Genomic DNA, 19,136 nt, shown 5'->3' with positions numbered 1-19,136 from the left:
TTCTTTTATATTTGAAGAACTTCAAATTATTTACTGAATTATTAAGTTTGTTTAATTGAACTGATTTCAAATGTTAATATTAAAAAAATATGTTGATTAAAAATAAATGTTGTATTTAATTTAAATATTAAACGAAAACTTTAAATTATTTTGAACCATACAATATAATTAAATATAATTATTTGACTTTTTTAATAAAGAATCATTTTATAACTTGAAATAATTTACTTTTATTATAGTGGAAATGAAATACATAAAGATGAAATTATAATATTTATAATATTTTATTTTACTGATGAAATATTCTCCGTATAGCCCTTAATTTAGCAAGCTTTTAAACACTTGTTTTAAAATGTTGGAGTAAGATGGCAAAGTGCTTTGAAAATTGGTTCATATAAAAAATTGTGTCGGTCTTCATGGAGAATATTTTGAAAACAAGAAACAATTAAATTTTGTTCATATACGTGTATCTCGAAACTGATCGAACATCCAAATGTATCTTCTGGCAGTCTTAATTATCATATTTGTCCAATAATTTAATAGTATTTGTACTTTGTTTGATGTATTTGTACTTTGTTTGATGTATTTGTAATATAAATATTCCGAATACTACATTTGTGTACAAACTTATAATAAATATTTAATTTTACATTTGTCGTGTTATTTAGGTCCAAAATAGTTTTATTATTAAATTAAATATCATGTAAGACTTAGCTTTAATCCTAATATTAAGGTACCTTAATTACCTTAAAGTTTTAGATATTTTTTACGTTTAGCTGCTGAAAACTAAAAATTTTATTAAATAAATGTTATTTTACTGCTTAAAATTAAGCATTTAATTTAAATAAATAAATTTTTACTAAAAAAATTGATTGTTTATTATAATCCAAGTAGTATATATCGTTACACTAACAGACTTTTACTACAATTTGGCAAGTCAAATAATTATATTTAATTATATTGTATGGTTCAAAATAATTTAAAGTTTTCGTTTAATATTTAAATTAAATACAATATTTATTTTTAATCAACATATTTTTTTAATATTAACATTTGATCTCTGGATTAAGCGATTTTGTATTATGCAATTAAATTAACTTTATATTTTAAGATTTTATAAAATTGGAAAATCAAGTGACACATAATTTTAATATGAAATTTAAAATCATAGAAGCATGAAACATATAGTATATTTATATATTATAGTATACAATAATAAAATAAAAACCATAGGTTAATTCTAGAAATTGTAAAAACGCGTAGATTTCCTTCTCGGTCTAAGAAACGCGGAAAAAAAATCAAAAGTTCAAATAAATATACAAAAAAAGGGAACTGGAGAAAATATAATCATATATTGTCGATAATCTTTTAGAACAAGTTGAGAACTAGAAAGAATCTACCCAATGCTCGCGATATATTTTAAATGAGATATTAGATAATTATTTCAATTCACGTGCAAACAAAAAAGCTCTTAGTCCATGTGGTACAACAACCCCGTTACGTTTAGTTAGAATTAAGTCTAATTTAACCCCATGAAAATGAAATAAATGAAGAATATGAACGGTATGTTTTTGGAAACCATATCTGTCTGCGACGACTTAACTAGTATTATTTTAGAAACGAAAAGTTTCCTTTGGATGTAGAAGTTGTTCCTGAAATCAATTCATTGAATGGTTATCGAATTATAGATATTAGATACTTTCTAAATGTAACAACTAAAATTCAAGTACAACACAGCAAGAGGTGCACTGGTAGACAAGTAGTATCAGTTTTAACAGTTTTCTGTAAAAAGTATCACATTTAATGGAATTATTGAAAATAATGGATATTCCATGTTTATCTAAAAATTTTTATTATAAAATTCAAAATGAATTGGATGAAGTGTGTTATAGTACCATTACTGAAATTTTTATTGTTTTTATTAATGAAAATATGATTATAGATGTGGAAAACATCATCATGGATTGCTTTGAAAGAAGCTGATAAATTAAAACGTGAAACAGTAGATTGACATGGCAATCCATATATAACTGTTATTTAGATGGATGATGCTCTAAACGGAGCAATGAACATACGTATAATGCAAATTCTGGAGCTATAAGTTTATAATATATGGGATATGTAAAAAATAACATTTTATGTTATGATTTCAGTAAAAACCTTTACAAAATTAAAAAAGATACTCAAGGGGTCCCTGTTGATGCCAGAAAGATGCTATTAATGAACTAAACAAATCAGTTCAACCTATAATTTACTTTATGGTAATCACAGTGCTTGCAATAGTATTTTACACTTCCCGTGTAGTGTATACTATTTTTCTTACTACCTCGGCTACGCCTCGGGCAATATGGCGCGCAGGGCAGGAATCTCAAACTTTTTTCCCGTGTAGTGTAAAATACTATTTTCTGTCGTGGAACCGGGGAGCAAAATACGTACTTTCGACCGAGGTAGTAAGAAAACAATATTTGTGCACCAATACTGGAGACGATGCTTCCGAAATTAGAAAGATTCTATTTTAATTGTCTAGGACCAGAGATAATATTAAATAGAAGGGGGCGAAATTTAAAATCTGGATCCAAAAATTTTAAATTTCCTAAATCAGAGAACTGCAGGAAAAAAGAACAAACAAATGACAGTTTAATAAAATATTATTTTTTAAAATAATTTGTTTTACTACGTTCTATTCCTATAAATTCCATTCAGATTACCACGTTTACGCATTAGTTTACTGCAATTATAAGTCGAAAAACTGTTATAAAAAGTGTTTTGATTTTAATTTATCCGATAACAAAAATTGTATTGTATTATATTGAACACAAAGCATTCTGTTTAGATTTACAGGTAAAAAATGCACCATTTGAATAATTTGATAAAAACTATTTAAGTAATGAGATAAAAATATATCTTTACCTCGCATAAACATGAATAATGATGATTAATCAATTAACTTTTATACATTTTTTAAAAAAATTATATTATTTTTGAATTACACGTGCGATACGGATTCACATGTCAGTGGCTTTCTTACATGTGACCTATTTATAATTCTGAAATTAGTAACATTAAGAAACAAAGGGTTTCTAAATTTTATTGCTATAATAACTGGTATAAAAATGTACAAATTTTCCTGAATATGTCCAGTCAATAGGCCACCTATGAATAATGAGTGGAACAATCACTTATATTTACAGATTTCTATGATTATTTGGTAAAACTGTCACTCTTCAGTCTCGTTAAATATCTAAGCTTTGACATGACATTTTTCATTTATCAAAATATTCTTTATTTGTTGAGTTAGTTGCTATACAAACATAGTAGACCCCGATTCCTTCCAGAAACACAATTCAACGAGTTGTAAATAATTTGCCTGGACCCTGTACCCTCAAAAACTAAATGTTTGGGCTGATATTCTGGAACATAATATAGTAGATATTTATTTATAGAAGGTAATCTCACTGGGCAAAAAATACCTTCATCTTTTACAAATTCAAATTGTCCAGGCGGTCTGGAGAATATTTGCGAACCACTTTTGGTTAACGCATGATTAATCGTTAAGCATTCTGGCCAGCCGGACCTGGCACCGTGCGATTTTTTTCTGGGTGGGGTTACCTCAAGTCCAAATTATACACTCTCCAGGACACGGCTAATAATCTCAATGAAGGCGTATAATTAATTTATTAGAGAATATTACTCCTGATGCGCTAGCATACGTGCTTGAGAATTCATTCATTTGTATGTAACATGAAACAGTATTTTTTTTTTATAAGGGGAAAGTCAGAGACAGAAACCCCCCACCCCCCGGGTACCGATCCTAAAGATCATAACCCAGATGGATAACGCATACGTGTAAACGTATGCGGGTGAGCTGAACCAGAAGACTAAAGCTGACGTAGACGCCAGCCCACTGTCAACTGGTTCGAGAAGAACAAGTCCAATCTGAGGAAGATCGGAGATCTTCCTGGGGATGGATTGGACTTGCAGGTGTTGGATCCGTTAGCTCCCCACTACCACTGGCTTGTGGAGCGGTACTGAGCCCCAAGACCACGACAAGGTGGATCCGTCCTGGGGGCATACAGTATCATACAATTTCAGCCAATAAGCATTTTTTTAATAGAATATCTCACTGGTGTTGAATCAGTATCGACAGTACATAAACGAGAATTTAAAATAACATTTTTACCCCAATTCATTTCTTTTTAAAATTTTTCCGGGAAGGGGACTGGTCACAACCTGACCCCGTGAAAAATCATAAAGGAAAACAATTATTTTTACATCCTCATTATTATTAAAAATTGGTTCAGAAATATGACACTCCGCCTAAGCTATACTGGGTTTATTCAAATTTTAACATCCAATGATTTAAGAAATATTTCAGCCAAAACCGTTTAAACTTTTAATTGTTAAAAGATAATCATACATTTAAGGTTACTATTTTAATCATAAGTGTCATTATTATTATTACTGATAATTACAATTACTTTTTATTGTTTTCATATTCAGCTTAAAATATAGAAAGTAAATATGAAAACGATAGAAAATGTTGCCACATTAATCTTTTTTAAATGTATGTTTTATTTTTTTTTTTGTAACTGTTTATAAAGGATGTCTAGGATATGAAAAACAAACGAAACTTTAAACTGTGACGAACACGCAATAAAATTTTGTTTTTAATAATAATATAATAAAATTTATTTATTATCTGCCAAAACAATGTATTTAGACTAATGTAAAATATAAATAACTAAACGGTAAGTATCTAAAAAAAATTGTCATCGTATAAAAAATAAATTGTAGAATTTTTCCTGAAATCAAACAATCGCAATAGGGAATGGGTAAGTCATACAAAGCGACTAATGAAATGAAATACATTTCAAAAACAAACACATATTAATTCTCGAAAATATACATATGTATATATATATATATATATATATATATATATATATATATATACATACGCATTATTATGATATAGTTTTACCCAAAACCATCTACACTAAACGTTGTAAATTATATATAAATAAATCATTATAGACATTTTATACGGGGTATAAAACATAAAGAACAATTCCAAATGTACAAATGTTCGACGCGAAATATAACCGAAAACATAATACTGATCGCAACTAAAACACCTCACGTCGAAATCATGTCTTACTCTTCAACATATCAACCAAGCGATAATAATAAATATATTTTTATTATATATAATTGTTCTATTATGTACACAATTGTTAATAAAAAATGTCACTGTCTCATTCATTCTTCTTATTAATAAAGTTGTCAATTCGTTTATAAAATTTCGGGGAACACTGGTAAAATATTTAGTTTCTTGTAAAATATAAAAATAATTTTTAAGATAATGAAATAAATATGAATAGACAAAAAAAAACGCAAAGGATCGAACGAACGAACGAACCAACCAACCAACTAGATAGCCAACATCTAATTATCTCCAGGCTGCCGTTTGCAACATTAGATCACAGTCTGAGGCACCTACATTCACGACATGAAGGACGCGACGCTACTCTAATGCGGCATGATCGAGATTCCTTCGGTAGCAGATGGCAAAACCACCGTACTAACAGCTTCACCACCTTCTTCCTCTTGTTGTCCTGCCGACGCCGCCATCTGAATCGTTTGCGGCACTTGAATCTGAACTGGGATTTGAATCTGTTGGGCAGAAGGCACCTGAATCGTAACCTGGGCTGTGGTCGACGTGCCGCCACCACCCCCTTCTTTTCCCAATAAATTTTGGCGTTCGGCCATTTCCTTGGCGCGACGCGTGATATGAGAGCGGGCGTGTTTTCTCAAGTGATCCTTACGATAGAAACCTTTACCGCATTCGGTACAGATTTCCGTTTTCTCTCCAGAGTGAATAACGAAATGGAGATTCAAGTGTTCCTTGCGTTTGAATCCTTTCAGGCAAACTGAACACACAAACGGTCGTTCCGGGTTGTGTCCCAACTGAAACATTGATCAGCACATTACCAATTTGAATTTACTCTATAATTTTTTGGTAAAATAAAAAAAAAATAAATAAAGATAATAAAAATGCAAAAGAAAGATATTGAAAATAAATTTGTATTAATTTAATTATAAAATAAAAATATCAGTTTGAATATCTTTCGTTTTTGATTTAATACACCACATCAACTGGGAAAAAAGATTAAATTTCGAATAAAATTATGTTAAAAAAATAAAAAATGATATAAAATTAACTTAGATCGCCCTGATGTTTTGATTTAAAAAAATCCTAGTGTTTAAGCGCATAAGGTACCTTGTGTCGCTCGAGATGTTCTTTTCGTTTTAATCCGGCCCCGCAAATGTCGCAAATGAATCGTCTCTCGATCTTATGTCCTACCAAATGGTGCTCCAGCAATTCCTTTTCCGGATAAGCCATGTGACACTCCGGGCAACAAAACAACGTGGTACCATCCAAAGCCGTTGCTATATGTACTTGTCCGGGTTTGGGCTTTTTCGGTTTCGGCGGCTTTTTCTTGTGCTTCTTTTTCTTTTTTCCTTTGCTGTCCGGATCGTCGACTCCCTCTTCCGTTTCCAGCTCCGCCTCACCGACCTCGTGCATCAACAAATGTTCATGTTCGTCCGCAGTCGTTAAACTGACACCCTCCAGAACGCTGGTGGCGGCCACGTTTATCGTCGTTGTTGTCGTACCTTCCTCATCCATCTGTTCCCGCTTGATGTTGCTGTCAGAATTGTTGAACTTGAGAAACTGGTGGAGGGCCGTGGTCTGTTGAATTTTCTGTATGTACTCTTGCACGGCCTGGGTACTGTGCATATATTGGGCCGGTATGTTGATCGTCGTTGCTACCTGCAATATATATATATATATATATATATATTATTTTTATTGATTGATCGAAACGATTTCTTCATTAACCTAACCTCTTGTCCATCCTCCTTGTTCATTTCACTTTTAATCAGAGCAACAGGATTATGTTCCTTTTGCTGTTTATCAGGTTCCGCATTGCCGCCGCTCGCCGTTTGTAACAATTGTAAATCTTGAGGCTGGAGCGCCGCCACTACCGTCATACATTCGGGAATGCCGTTTGAACCATCGACAATCTGCAATCCGTCCTGTCCGGTATTGTAGGCAACAGTAACCACTGTCGTACCTTGTCCTAACGTTTGAATTGGGATTGCGGAGATGTGATATTTGGGGGAGTTGCTCGGTGATGCTTGAGAAACGGGAGTCGCGGCCGTTATGGGATTCACAACCTACAATTAGGTAAATGTATTAATTTTTTCTAATTTTGAAAAGGAAAAGACACCCACTTGTATTTGCACAGTTTGTTGGGGATCTCCCGGTTTGGCGCCAGGCATAGTTATGGGCAAAGTAATCAAAGTTTGCGTTTGACTTTGTTGTTGTTGCTGCTGCTGTTGTTGTTGATGTTGTTGCTGTTGCTGCTGTTGTTGAGCGGCGACCGACTGAGAGAATGCATTGGCGTCAACGGGGCGAATGTAGTGGATGCCGTTCTCGCCGCCCTGTAAAACCCCGACTACCTGACCACTTGGGGTCGTGACGCTCTGTGTTATTTTGCCAGCGGCAAACTGAGTTGCAACGGGAAGAGCAGCCGACAACGGCACACCAAATGGACTAAAATTCATCCTGACCACTTAACACTTCTTGTCGAAGGTATCCAAATCAATGGTTCAATGGTTTCTAAAATAAAATAAAAGTTATAAATATAACTTTCCATATACTTTTTTAATGATATACTGCATTTTATACGTAACAAAACTAATTTTTTATCAGTGGAATTATGCCCAACTTTCACGAAAAAATCTTTGTTGAGTTCGATTCTCCCATTTTCGAAAACTTTCACCTCTTACAATGAAATTATTCTATGAGATAAGTTCACAGCATTTAGAAATAATGAAGAAACCTATTTGGAAAACGAACAAAAACAGTAGGTACTACCTCAAATTATACGTGAAGCGAACACCGTCCAAGTGCTTAGAGTAAATCACATCACGTAACACACAAACAGTCGAAAAGTGGGAAAAAGGGTCCCACCACTACCACCATCATCATCATCATCCCCGAAGAAGTACACCGAACCGAAGAAGGGTTTTTATCGTTCGAGTGGGGATCGTTACAAGGTGGTGTGTTTCAGTTAGAAATTGCCTAGTGGTACCAGCGCACACACCGTTAACAACGTTACCGACGTGGTTGCTCGCGGTGCAACAACCGAACGGAACCCAAACGAGACGAACCAAGTGGGGGAATTAGAAAACTGTTGTTCACTACGTCACTGTCCTACTTCTCAAATATCTATGTAGAATAGAACATTATATATATATATATATATATATATATATATATATATATATATATATATATATAGTGTTTGTGGAACTGATTACGCTGTCTTTGAGTTCAACCCATTTTTTATGTCGTATGTAATCTTATGATTACTTACGAATCAAAGAATTTTAGATTTCGGTATTAATATAATAAAATATTAATTTGAAATTTTCTTCATTTTTACATTACACAAAACGAATATACCATACGAGGAGACGGAGTAACAAATTTTTTGTGTAGTAAACTACAAAAAGAACAGACTTCGATGGAGAGAAATTCATGATCAGCGTCCCACTTACCCACTTATTCGTCCACTTTCACTCCTGATCCCTTCTCTCCTTTCCCCTCCTCTCTCTTTCTCTTTCTGTTTCATCACCCATTTACAATTAGTATTTCCCTGTTGTCTGTATGTGGCACACACATACAGACAACATACACACTCACACACACAGTAGAAAACTTGAAACGAGGAAACAACAAAAGTGGTGGAAAATCGGGTTTGGGGATGAAAATAGTTAACTAGTTCGCAGTAGAGAATTGCAGAGTTGAAATGTCGGTTGTGCGAGTGGTAACGGTTGTTCAAGGTGATTTTATTAACTGTACATTTGCCATTGCCGTTTCTTTCCTCTAAATCTTACAAAACATCTTTACGCAAAGTGAGAGGATTATTATTATCAACTGCTTCAAGGATTTACAAATTACGAAACATATCACCTAACAATATTTTTAACAGTGTGCATACTTATGTAGTAGATGCATACGATAATATCTAAAATAACTAAAATAAATAATCAAGCGCCTTCAATTTACCTATCTAAAATAAATTGAAAAGAAAGGAAATGAAAAGATTTTTCGAGGTCACCACACCCCAATTGGTAAAAGGTTAAGGACCTTTTTCATGTTAATGAGTTATCTTCTTTTCTTTCAATGAGCTTCTTCATTTTTATGTTATTACGACTTTTATTATTTACACACACACACATATATATATATATATATATATATATATATATATATTATATATATATATATATATATATATATATATTTGATTATGCGTTACGTAATATATATCGTAACGCTCAATTCGTGCATTGAACTAGAACAGATAGATTTCAAAGAAATTATTTCACTGAAACTAGTTACAAGAAGGTTGTTAAAATGGCGACTGGAAACGACGAATGTTTAACATAATAGTAGTTAGTTAATGGCGAAACGCGAGACGCCAACACAGCTTATATACGTACATGTCAGTTAAAGAATGAGAGAAAAAGAATAAATAGAAAATAAGGAAAACGAAAAAAAAAAAGAATTACGCAAAACACGATTGATAACGTATGTAAATAAATATAGCGAACGATGAAAGGTGACGTGACGTCGTCCCTGTCGTCGCCCAGATCATATCGAAATGTCGAAATCGAATCGTGTGGAGGTGGTTGCGTCGGTGGCGGTGGTGGAGGAGCGTCGCGTGGGGATGAATCCCGTCGATCCGTCCTACCAGAGCACGCGGTGCGGCCGTGCACCCCTTCCACCACGACAATGCCACGGCGACGGTGCTCCCTACCCCAAACGTTGTTCCTTCCACTTTTCTCGCTCCCGAACACACATCGCATCCACGCCACATTCACCAAACAAAACACTCACCTGGATTATCCGAAATTCCTCTCTTTGGGGATCTTCTCCGCAATAGTTTTGAAATCGTCTCAAGACACTGATGAAATTGATACATTCGCCACCATGTTAGTTGTTCGCATCCGTGTTCGTTCTGTTTTGTTGGGTTGGCGGGTGCGTGTGGCGCACGCCAGACAGACGGCGCCACTGTATCGAATTACGTTCAAAATTCAGCGGGAAAGCAAAATATGATGGTCACCATCAAACATGTTCTATGACGTTCTTATGTTATATCGGTGTCGGTTGGATGATCCAGGAAGGACGGTCATTGCTCATTGATAAAAATGTTTCCAAACAAATTACCATTATTGTATCCCTGAATTGAAAAAAATACTTAAAGAAACAAATCGCGACGTCAAATTAAATTACCGTTTAATAAAAATCGAATTAAACTCTACGTATTTGTATAAATACAAAATACTGCGACACTTCGATAACGGAAGTATTTCTATAATTAGTGTCATCTACTAGCACATTGCCAAACTAAACAGCATAACATATATATACATAGCACACCGCCATCTAGTGATGAATAACCACATAAATACACAATTGTAGCTGACATAATCATCTGATTAAAGTAAATAAAAATCACGTTTAATTGAAAACATAACAGTGAACAATAACATAGTTTCGGTCGTGAATGGTCATGTCGCGAAGTAGCGAAACTACGGACATGACTACAGAAGAACAATCAATTAATTTAATTGAAAACATGACTAAAATGCATCCAGTTGATCAGTTTGCCTGCAAACTGGTAAACTACACTTCTAGATTTAATTATACACAAAGTCAATCTTATGCACCACAAAACATCACTGGCAGATATGTTATTTATCCATCTTACGGTGACTTTCCAGATACTTACTTTCTTGTACGTATTAACTCCACAAAAACAGTATTGATTGAGTTTTGATATTACAATTTTCAGCGATCTTATGGGAAATGGTGGATAAACAGGGTAGCACATCAAATAGAATACATGCCACAAGATAAAGATCCACTGGCAGCTGAAGACTACATAACTGTGAGGTAATTGTTGGAATTGCAAGTGTGCCTGAAAATGAATATGTTATTTAGTAGATGATTCTTGTTTACAGATTTGAAATTCCTGTAGTACCTAGAAATGTATGCATCTATGAGGTTTACAATCCCGGATCAATTGTTAGAATTTGGGGCACCCTATCAAAAAATGAATCCTGTTGGATATTGTTATGGGAGGGAAAACCACAGAAGTGTACCAACAAATCCAGAAAATTCCATCCCAAAATCAAATTTACTAATAAACTCATCAAGTAAGTGTGTATGCAATTAAACAATTGGTTTAATTGTAAAAATTATATATTTTAGTACCATTCGATTAGAATTCAATCAGAGTGAACTGGATTATCACACATCAATTGATGCTGTCCTTCTTGGTGGTTACATGTCAGAAAGTTTACTACTGTTTGGTGTCCTCAAAGAACAACTACCATTACTGGATGTAAAACAAATAAAATCACAACAAGAAGACTTTACAAAATTTGAACTTGTTTGTTATGAAAATAAAGAAGATTACTTTTCAAACTTACCAGTATGTTTTATGCAATAACATGCATGGTTTTTAGATAAAATTTAAATGATATTTCAGTATGAGTTAGTGACACATATATTTCAATATTTGGACCTTAAATCGTTGTGTAGATGCGCTCAAGTCAACAAACGATGGTCGGAAATAGCTCGTGATGCAGCACTTTATACAAATTTAAGTTTAAAAGTAAGCAGCGAGCAAACAAATAATGAAGAATAAAATGTTAACTTTATTATAATTATTATTATTATTGTAGCGATATTGGTACATCATGAATGGAAAACTTCTACGAGATTTTCTTCCTAAAATTAAGGGTATAAAAAAATTGGATTTGTCTTGGTGCGGGAATAATTGTCTCGAATTTCCACTTGTGGTTAATAAGTAAGTCCAATTGTTGCATATCCGATTATTTTGTTGGTGAAACAGTTCAGTTTTAGAGTGTTGATTGAACAGAAGACAACCTTAACACATTTATCATTGAACAACTGCGAGTATGTAAATAACTCTCTTATCGAAAACATATCTCGGTGCAAAGAATTAATAGGTAATGGTAGTGATTCTACATGGAAAACATTTTTTTTAACTCGATCTATAAAATTTTAGATTTACGACTAAAGAATACTACGTTTTGGCGTATCTCGACACTAGACGAACTCAATAAATTGGTGAGTTTGGATCTGACTGACACGATGATCCAAGACAACGATTTAATTAAAATACTCCGATCGAATCCGAATTTGAAACACCTCATCATCGATTTATGCAAAGACTTGCGCCGTTTGGACCACGTGGTTGCAGTAGCTGCTCAACATAACAAACAACTCGAGAGTTGGAGCTCCTGGAAATGTGAATCCATGACTTATGAGGGCGCCCGTTCCTTCGGTCAACTCCACCAATTGACCGATCTAGATTTGGGTTGGTGTTTGTTAACGACGCATCCGGGAGACTGTCTGCACGAAATTGCAAAAGGTTGTCCAAAACTAAGACGTTTGATATTAGCCGAATGGAGGGGCATCACCGATGTGTTATTGCTACCGATTATTAAACGATGTTCCAAGTTAGAAGAGTTGGATCTGCTCGGAATTCGTGGCATAAGTCCGGATATAGTGAGGACGGCGTTCAAATCTCTACCGGCGCTTAAATTGTTAGATCTCAGCTATTGTATGGACATCGATCAGGATTACGTGATGTTGTGGAGGGAGGAGTATCCTCACATAACAATTCAACGTAGCTACCAATACATAGTGAATGAATATTGGATGAATTGAATTTGTTCATTATGGAAAATAAATCAAATTTTATTCTAATTTAACGTATATTATTTAAATTAGTATTATAGTTAATTATAGAGAGAACAAGAGTATTTTGTCGTTGTAAACCTCGAATTGAACAAACTTGTCCGCTCCCAAATAATAATCTTCCAAAGTTGTATAAGCTGCGTGCCAATTATCTTCCGGATATTGCTGCTTGAATTTTTCTGCCATCAATCCACACAAATCGTTACCGTCGTCCATTGGAAAAACATATTTAGAGATAATTTCTTTCGCGTATGAAATTTGTTCGTCGGATAAACCGACGTTTTTGTCCAACTCGACCTAAATTTTAAATAATTTATTATATTCATTTATATGATTAGAAATGGATGGATAATGGATTAAACGTACGTCGGCGTGAGCGATGAAGGCATAATAAGTTTCATTTTTACCATCGGCCCCCGGAATAATAAAGTTGTATCGGGCGTAGTAAACGTCGCTTTCGATTATTTCACCGTCTTTAACTGTCGATTCGATGTTGTAAATCATTTTGTATACATCATCTCCGGCATACTAAAAATAATATGAATAATATGAATTTTGCAAAATTTGAATGAATTTACTCTATTTTACTTGTACATACTTTTTTATTGTTCACCGTTCTGTTGTCGTCATTGTCGTTGTTGTTATCGTTATTGTCTCCGTCGTTTGGTTGTAATGGTATTACGTTGGTGGTTGCTACAAACTTGTTTTCGGCAGCCAATTTCAAAAAATCGTTTACCGCTTCCGCAGTCAACTTGCTTTCGCCAACCAAAACGTTCTCCTGTAAACATTACATTTGATAGGTAATATTTTTTAAATTTAATATTTACTTACACGATTGTTATTAGGAAAATTTAGTGAAAACGCAGTAAGTTTCTCGAGTTCCCCTTCAGAATTATACTCTCTTTTGTGGCTAATCACTGAAACGTCCATATTGTTGGCCACAGTGAGATCCACAAATTTTTTTACCACTTCATTGTTTTCTAATTTTTTCAACACAGCCGGAGTAAATTTTGGATATTTAGTAGGAAGCTAAATCGGTAATAAATAGGATAGTACATAAATAGATTATGATGATGATTAGATAAATAAAAGATAAAAATGAAACAATTACCTCTGTCGCATTAACGAAAAACACACAGTACAGTACAGCAATTACTGTAAGAATAAGCGAGGGGCACCGCCGTTTCAACGTCGACATCGCAATACGAATGATTCTAAATGAGCAACAGTAATGATTATCATTTCATTCGACCATATATTTATGTTGTTTTATGTATCCGCTGCCGTTGATAATAATTCGTTTTTGATTTTTAAAAATATTCATATAAATAAATGAAAACAGCTGATTTGTTTGTATTTGCTTAAGTCTAAGCCGATAACCTTAAAGGATTTTTCTTGTTTCAATAAACGCTAAACGCTAACAAACAACACCTAACGAAAATATCGTTTGAGGTTGCGTGGATATTTCTGAAACAATTGAACAAAATGACATGGACACATTTGTATCAAATTGTCAATTATCCAATTATCGAAGTTTTAAACGTGAATATTTGGTAAATGCATACGACCTGCACCCTGAAACAAACAGGTCAGCACATCTACAACTCAAAAAGATGGATACAGTCCTATTTCGACAATATCACTCTTTCCCGTCGTCATTACCGTTGTTCTGAATACGTGGTGGGCTTGAAGGCCATCGAAGCTGCGAGACGTGAGCATATCACATCAAAATATTGGTACATGATCCATCCATTGAGCATGTTCAAACATTACTACGATCGGTATTTAATCATCATGCTGTCGATTTCGTTTTTCTTCAAGCCACTCCATTTGGCTTTCAATTCGTATCGTTTCCTCGAACAGGTGTTTCTTTTGTCGATGTTTTATTGGCTGGACATTACCCTGTCTCTGATCGATATTATCATCAATTTCATGACAGGTTACATCGACAAACACGGAGTAGTTTATATGACGCTTCGCGAAGTTGCATGGCACTATATCACTTCGTACTTTGTTTTCGACTTGTTAAGTTGCATCCCGTATTTGTTGGTATGTCAACAGGTGACCAAGAAGTGTACTCCGGCGACGTTCACTGTTTTAAGTATTTTCCAAAGCGTTCGACTGATCCGTTTGATCACCCTTTACAATTTGATTTCGATCATAATGGGTTACCGCCAGTTCTTCCTCAAGTCCTTTCTTTTGCCGGTCTATTTGGTGGTGTTGATCTTACACTGGCTCGCATGTTTCATGGCCCTGATACCTTTGCTCAGATTGAACGACTTTGGCGACTACCACGACAGCTCCTGGTTTATAAGAGACGGTTTGCACATGATGTCGCCTTGGCCGCAATACATACAATCCCTGCAGCGGTGCATCGTCCTCACCATGTGCATTCGGGATGGATTTTACGGTCAGGATTATTTTGTGATCGAGGAATACGTTTTGAGTTTGTTCAGTCACGTTCTGGGTTACGTGATCTACTCCATGTTTATCGTCCAGTTCTTGATGTATACGGGTAATATTTTTCGTGTCGATCAGAAGTATGTGGAAATGCTCGGCCAATTGGAACACTACATGAACAATAAACAATTGCCGGAGCCGTTGCGTCGCAAAATGCTCAGCTGTTACACATACAAATTTCGGAACAAATTCTTTCGAGAGAATTTCGTCCGATCCATATTGTCCGAACATTTGAACGCTCAAACGAATATTTATATTTTTAAGCAGTTGATTGCCAAATCACCGCTTCTAGCGAAATTACCCGTCCAAGAAGCCTGTCGATTACTCAGTCAATCTAAATCGGAAATCTATTTTCCGAACGACATAATAATGAAGGCTTTGACGACCGGTTATTCGGTTTTTCTCTTGGCGCACGGTTGTGTACGTTTAACGACCGCCTCCGGTAAAGAACTGTGGGTTCTGGACGAAGGATCGTTTTTCGGTGACAAATGTCTCATGCTTAAAGACAGGCGTCGTTCGACGAACGCGGTGGCCCTTGAAATAAGTGAAGTTTACGAAATCAGAACTAAAGTCTTGATACCGTATATGAGAAAGTTTCCCGATTTCGGCGATACTTTTCGTCGAAACGTTCAGATCAAAGTCCAGTACGTTTCCGCCATTGAAAAGGAAATGACTCTTGAACTCATAATGAACATGTTAAAAAATCTAGAAACTTGAACGCTTCAACTAAATCTTGTTGACTGTGATTATTATTTGTTTGTTTGTTTGTTTGTTTGATATTGTCATTATTATTATTATTATTATTATTACTATTATTATTATTATTATTATTATTATTATTATTATTATTATTATTATTATTATTATTATTATTATTATTATTATTATTATTATTATTATTATTATATTATTATTAATATTTATTATTATTATTTATGTCCCTAATTAAATAACGCGTCCGTCATCATGGATAATGATGAACACTGTTATGTTGACCTACCGACTTAAGATAACAAACAAAATAGATACATTTAAAATGGAATTTGTGAAGTTATCGCGATGATATATAATTTTGTTGTTTGCTCGTTTTTGCATATCGAGGTCTCGACCTCTTATTCTTCTGCCGCTCATTTTATCACTGAAACCTCAAATTTATATGTTGTTAGTTTCGCATAAACGAACACAGTGTCTTTCGAGATGTTGCTATTGTTGCTACAAAAATCATTGCTACTTTTGGCAGTCTATTTCTGTTTCGTTCTCGGCGAAAGCAATGACGTTTCCATTGAACTTACCGACGAGACCGAAATTAAGTCGAGATTACTTGCTCTTTTGGTAATACGAATAGTTTAACGTAACCTTTGCTATGTTGTATTTTCTTGTTGGTGAACAGATGGGAGCCTCATGGGAAGACAATAAGCAAGAATGTTTGGAAATGGCAGCTAAATTGATGCGCGACTCAGACACCAACGTTACAATTGTGGGCACCCAGAAAGTCGTCGATGCCGAGGGAAATATTTTGCACGTTAACAGGATTGAATTATTAGTTCCCACATTGGTAAGTTTAAATATAATATAATACCTACGTGCGGCTTTTGATTGGTGTGTGGTGTATTTTAAAGCAAGATGAAGATGACAACAGTGACGAAAAGAATTCATCGGAAAATGAAATTTCAAATGAGAGCACCAGTGAAGAATCAGAAGTTGAAATTAGAAGAATATTAGAAGTTGTGTACAACGTTTCAAAAATCGAAATGAGCGTCTTTCAAAAAGATTACGATACATCATCCGGTGAAATGTCTGAAATTGAATTTCATAACAGACATTTTTCGGTAAGTGCTCACCTAACTAACATATGTATGCGTAAAAAAATCAAACGGTTAACGAGTAATGGTTATTATAGTATTACGTGGGGGCTGACACTTATCCACTCTACAATTTTACTAAAACAACTGACTTGCTAAGCATGAAACAAATCTTAAAGCACTATGAAGAAATGAAAGATTCATCGTTCCCACCCACAATTATCCATGCCGATGTTGATCATACTTTTGAGCAGGAAGGATCTCAGTTTCCTACTATGAATCCTTTTGTAAGTTATTTATATCCTATTAATATACTATAATTTGTGCGTAAATAAATTTGTTTCAATCTAAACAGATTTCGATTGTTGAAACATCTGAGGAATTTCCACCGGTGGATATTTTAACAAAGGCCATCGAATTATTTTCTTGGATTCCGTTCAAACATAGAGGAGAAGACATTGCCAAACCGCTTTGGGAAAATCTCTCGAAATCGTTTCCTAATTATAAATTCCTCGTTATCGATCCAGATGCATCGATATATTTAAACAACGGTCAACTAACCAACCACTATTTTGTTCTCAATTACTATGATGTAGACGTAAGCGATTACAAAGTATTTGTAATGAAAAAGGAGTGATTTTAATAAACACTTCGTTATTTATCCACTTGTTTTGTTGTTTTTTATTTCATTATTTGTTTAGCGTACTCGTCAAGTTTAATGATTCTTAAACTTTCTTATGAAATTGATATATAAACATTAATTTGTCTAAAATTAATCATTTTTATTATTTTATTAAATTTAATTTATCATGAAATAGCAAAATGAAATTAATTTATGTGTACCTTGATTTTTAATGCAAACGTTCTATGGAATATGTTCGTTTGTAATCGAAAATTTACTTGTTTAACCACAACTTCCTTCCAAAACGAAGATAAACATAAAAAATTGTTTATGATCCGACTGGAAGAAATGTGAAATTGCGTTCCTGTATGTAAAATGTTTTTCTTTTATGTAGCAGGATGCCAATTAGTGGTGGTAGTAGGCTATAACATTTTATTAATAAAAATGTCTTAGTGAATAAACTTGAAATATATTTTTGACTTCCTAAGGTTCGAAAATATCGGTCGTTATAAATATTGTACGAGAGTTGCAGTATTTTATTATCGTATTTTGTTTTAATTTGCAAAGATTTATTTGCTTTAGCATTATGGTTTTCAATTCAATTCAATTCAATTCAATTCAATTCAATTCAATTCAATTCAATTCAATTCAATTCAATTCAATTCAATTCAATTCAATTCAATTCAATTCAATTCAATTCAATTCAATTCAATTCAATTCAATTCAATTCAATTCAATTCAATTCAATTCAATTCAATTCAATTCAATTCAATTCAATTCAATTCAATTCAATTCAATTCAATTCAATTCAATTCAATTCAATTCAATTCAATTCAATTCAATTCAATTCAATTCAATTCAATTCAATTCAATTCAATTCAATTCAATTCAATTCAATTCAATTCAATTCAATTCAATTCAATTCAATTCAATTCAATTCAATTCAATTCAATTCAATTCAATTCAATTCAATTCAATTCAATTCAATTCAATTCAATTCAATTCAATTCAATTCAATTCAATTCAATTCAATTCAATTCAATTCAATTCAATTCAATTCAATTCAATTCAATTCAATTCAATTCAATTCAATTCAATTCAATTCAATTCAATTCAATTCAATTCAATTCAATTCAATTCAATTCAATTCAATTCAATTCAATTCAATTCAATTCAATTCAATTCAATTCAATTCAATTCAATTCAATTCAATTCAATTCAATTCAATTCAATTCAATTCAATTCAATTCAATTCAATTCAATTCAATTCAATTCAATTCAATTCAATTCAATTCAATTCAATTCAATTCAATTCAATTCAATTCAATTCAATTCAATTCAATTCAATTCAATTCAATTCAATTCAATTCAATTCAATTCAATT

The 19,136-nt window shown here is 33.5% G+C and overlaps 5 protein-coding genes across 7 annotated transcripts; 3 read left to right on the top strand and 2 right to left on the bottom strand.

Moving 5' to 3' along the window:
- Positions 1-5,154: 5,154 nt before the first annotated feature.
- LOC109596921 (neurotrophin receptor-interacting factor homolog) lies at positions 5,155-10,324 on the bottom strand. Its single transcript, XM_049970536.1, has 5 exons — positions 9,974-10,324; positions 7,297-7,684; positions 6,907-7,239; positions 6,281-6,832; positions 5,155-5,967 (listed from the first exon to the last, which is right to left on the bottom strand). The coding sequence occupies exons 2-5, from the start codon at positions 7,627-7,629 to the stop codon at positions 5,530-5,532; spliced, it is 1,656 nt and encodes a 551-aa protein (XP_049826493.1). The 5' UTR covers positions 7,630-7,684; positions 9,974-10,324; the 3' UTR covers positions 5,155-5,529.
- Positions 10,325-10,585: 261 nt separating this feature from the next.
- LOC109596939 (F-box/LRR-repeat protein 4) lies at positions 10,586-12,877 on the top strand. Of its 2 annotated transcripts, none has more exons than XM_020012540.2 (8): positions 10,586-10,874; positions 10,932-11,032; positions 11,101-11,295; positions 11,351-11,573; positions 11,631-11,756; positions 11,827-11,951; positions 12,008-12,114; positions 12,174-12,877. In XM_020012540.2, exons 1-8 carry the CDS (start codon positions 10,644-10,646, stop codon positions 12,836-12,838), a joined length of 1,773 nt encoding a protein of 590 aa, XP_019868099.1. In that variant the 5' UTR covers positions 10,586-10,643; the 3' UTR covers positions 12,839-12,877. The 2 variants fall into 2 exon arrangements, with proteins under 2 accessions (XP_019868099.1, XP_019868100.2); XM_020012541.2 differs by having other exon boundaries at positions 10,804-10,874; positions 10,961-11,032.
- LOC109596941 (uncharacterized) lies at positions 12,867-14,120 on the bottom strand. Of its 2 annotated transcripts, XM_020012543.2 has the most exons (5): positions 13,980-14,120; positions 13,700-13,897; positions 13,467-13,646; positions 13,235-13,396; positions 12,867-13,165 (listed from the first exon to the last, which is right to left on the bottom strand). In XM_020012543.2, the coding sequence occupies exons 1-5, from the start codon at positions 14,064-14,066 to the stop codon at positions 12,914-12,916; spliced, it is 879 nt and encodes a 292-aa protein (XP_019868102.1). In that variant the 5' UTR covers positions 14,067-14,120; the 3' UTR covers positions 12,867-12,913. The 2 variants fall into 2 exon arrangements, with proteins under 2 accessions (XP_019868102.1, XP_019868103.1); XM_020012544.2 differs by lacking the exon at positions 13,700-13,897 and having other exon boundaries at positions 13,980-14,081.
- Positions 14,121-14,388: 268 nt separating this feature from the next.
- Positions 14,389-16,045, top strand: LOC109596920 (potassium/sodium hyperpolarization-activated cyclic nucleotide-gated channel 1-like). The gene has a single exon (XM_020012523.2). The coding sequence runs from the start codon at positions 14,426-14,428 to the stop codon at positions 16,043-16,045; it is 1,620 nt and encodes a 539-aa protein (XP_019868082.2). The 5' UTR covers positions 14,389-14,425.
- Positions 16,046-16,499: 454 nt separating this feature from the next.
- On the top strand, positions 16,500-17,795 carry LOC109596946 (uncharacterized). The gene is made up of 5 exons (XM_020012552.2): positions 16,500-16,660; positions 16,719-16,883; positions 16,948-17,157; positions 17,229-17,417; positions 17,486-17,795. Exons 1-5 carry the CDS (start codon positions 16,526-16,528, stop codon positions 17,765-17,767), a joined length of 981 nt encoding a protein of 326 aa, XP_019868111.2. The 5' UTR covers positions 16,500-16,525; the 3' UTR covers positions 17,768-17,795.
- The last annotated feature ends 1,341 nt before the right edge of the window (positions 17,796-19,136 follow it).

The sequence above is a fragment of the Aethina tumida genome, chromosome 1, assembly GCF_024364675.1.
Source record: "Aethina tumida isolate Nest 87 chromosome 1, icAetTumi1.1, whole genome shotgun sequence".
NCBI lineage: Eukaryota > Metazoa > Arthropoda > Insecta > Coleoptera > Nitidulidae > Aethina > Aethina tumida.
The sequence above is the reverse complement of the archived record's forward strand: the minus strand, read 5'-3'. Positions and strand labels throughout refer to the sequence as shown.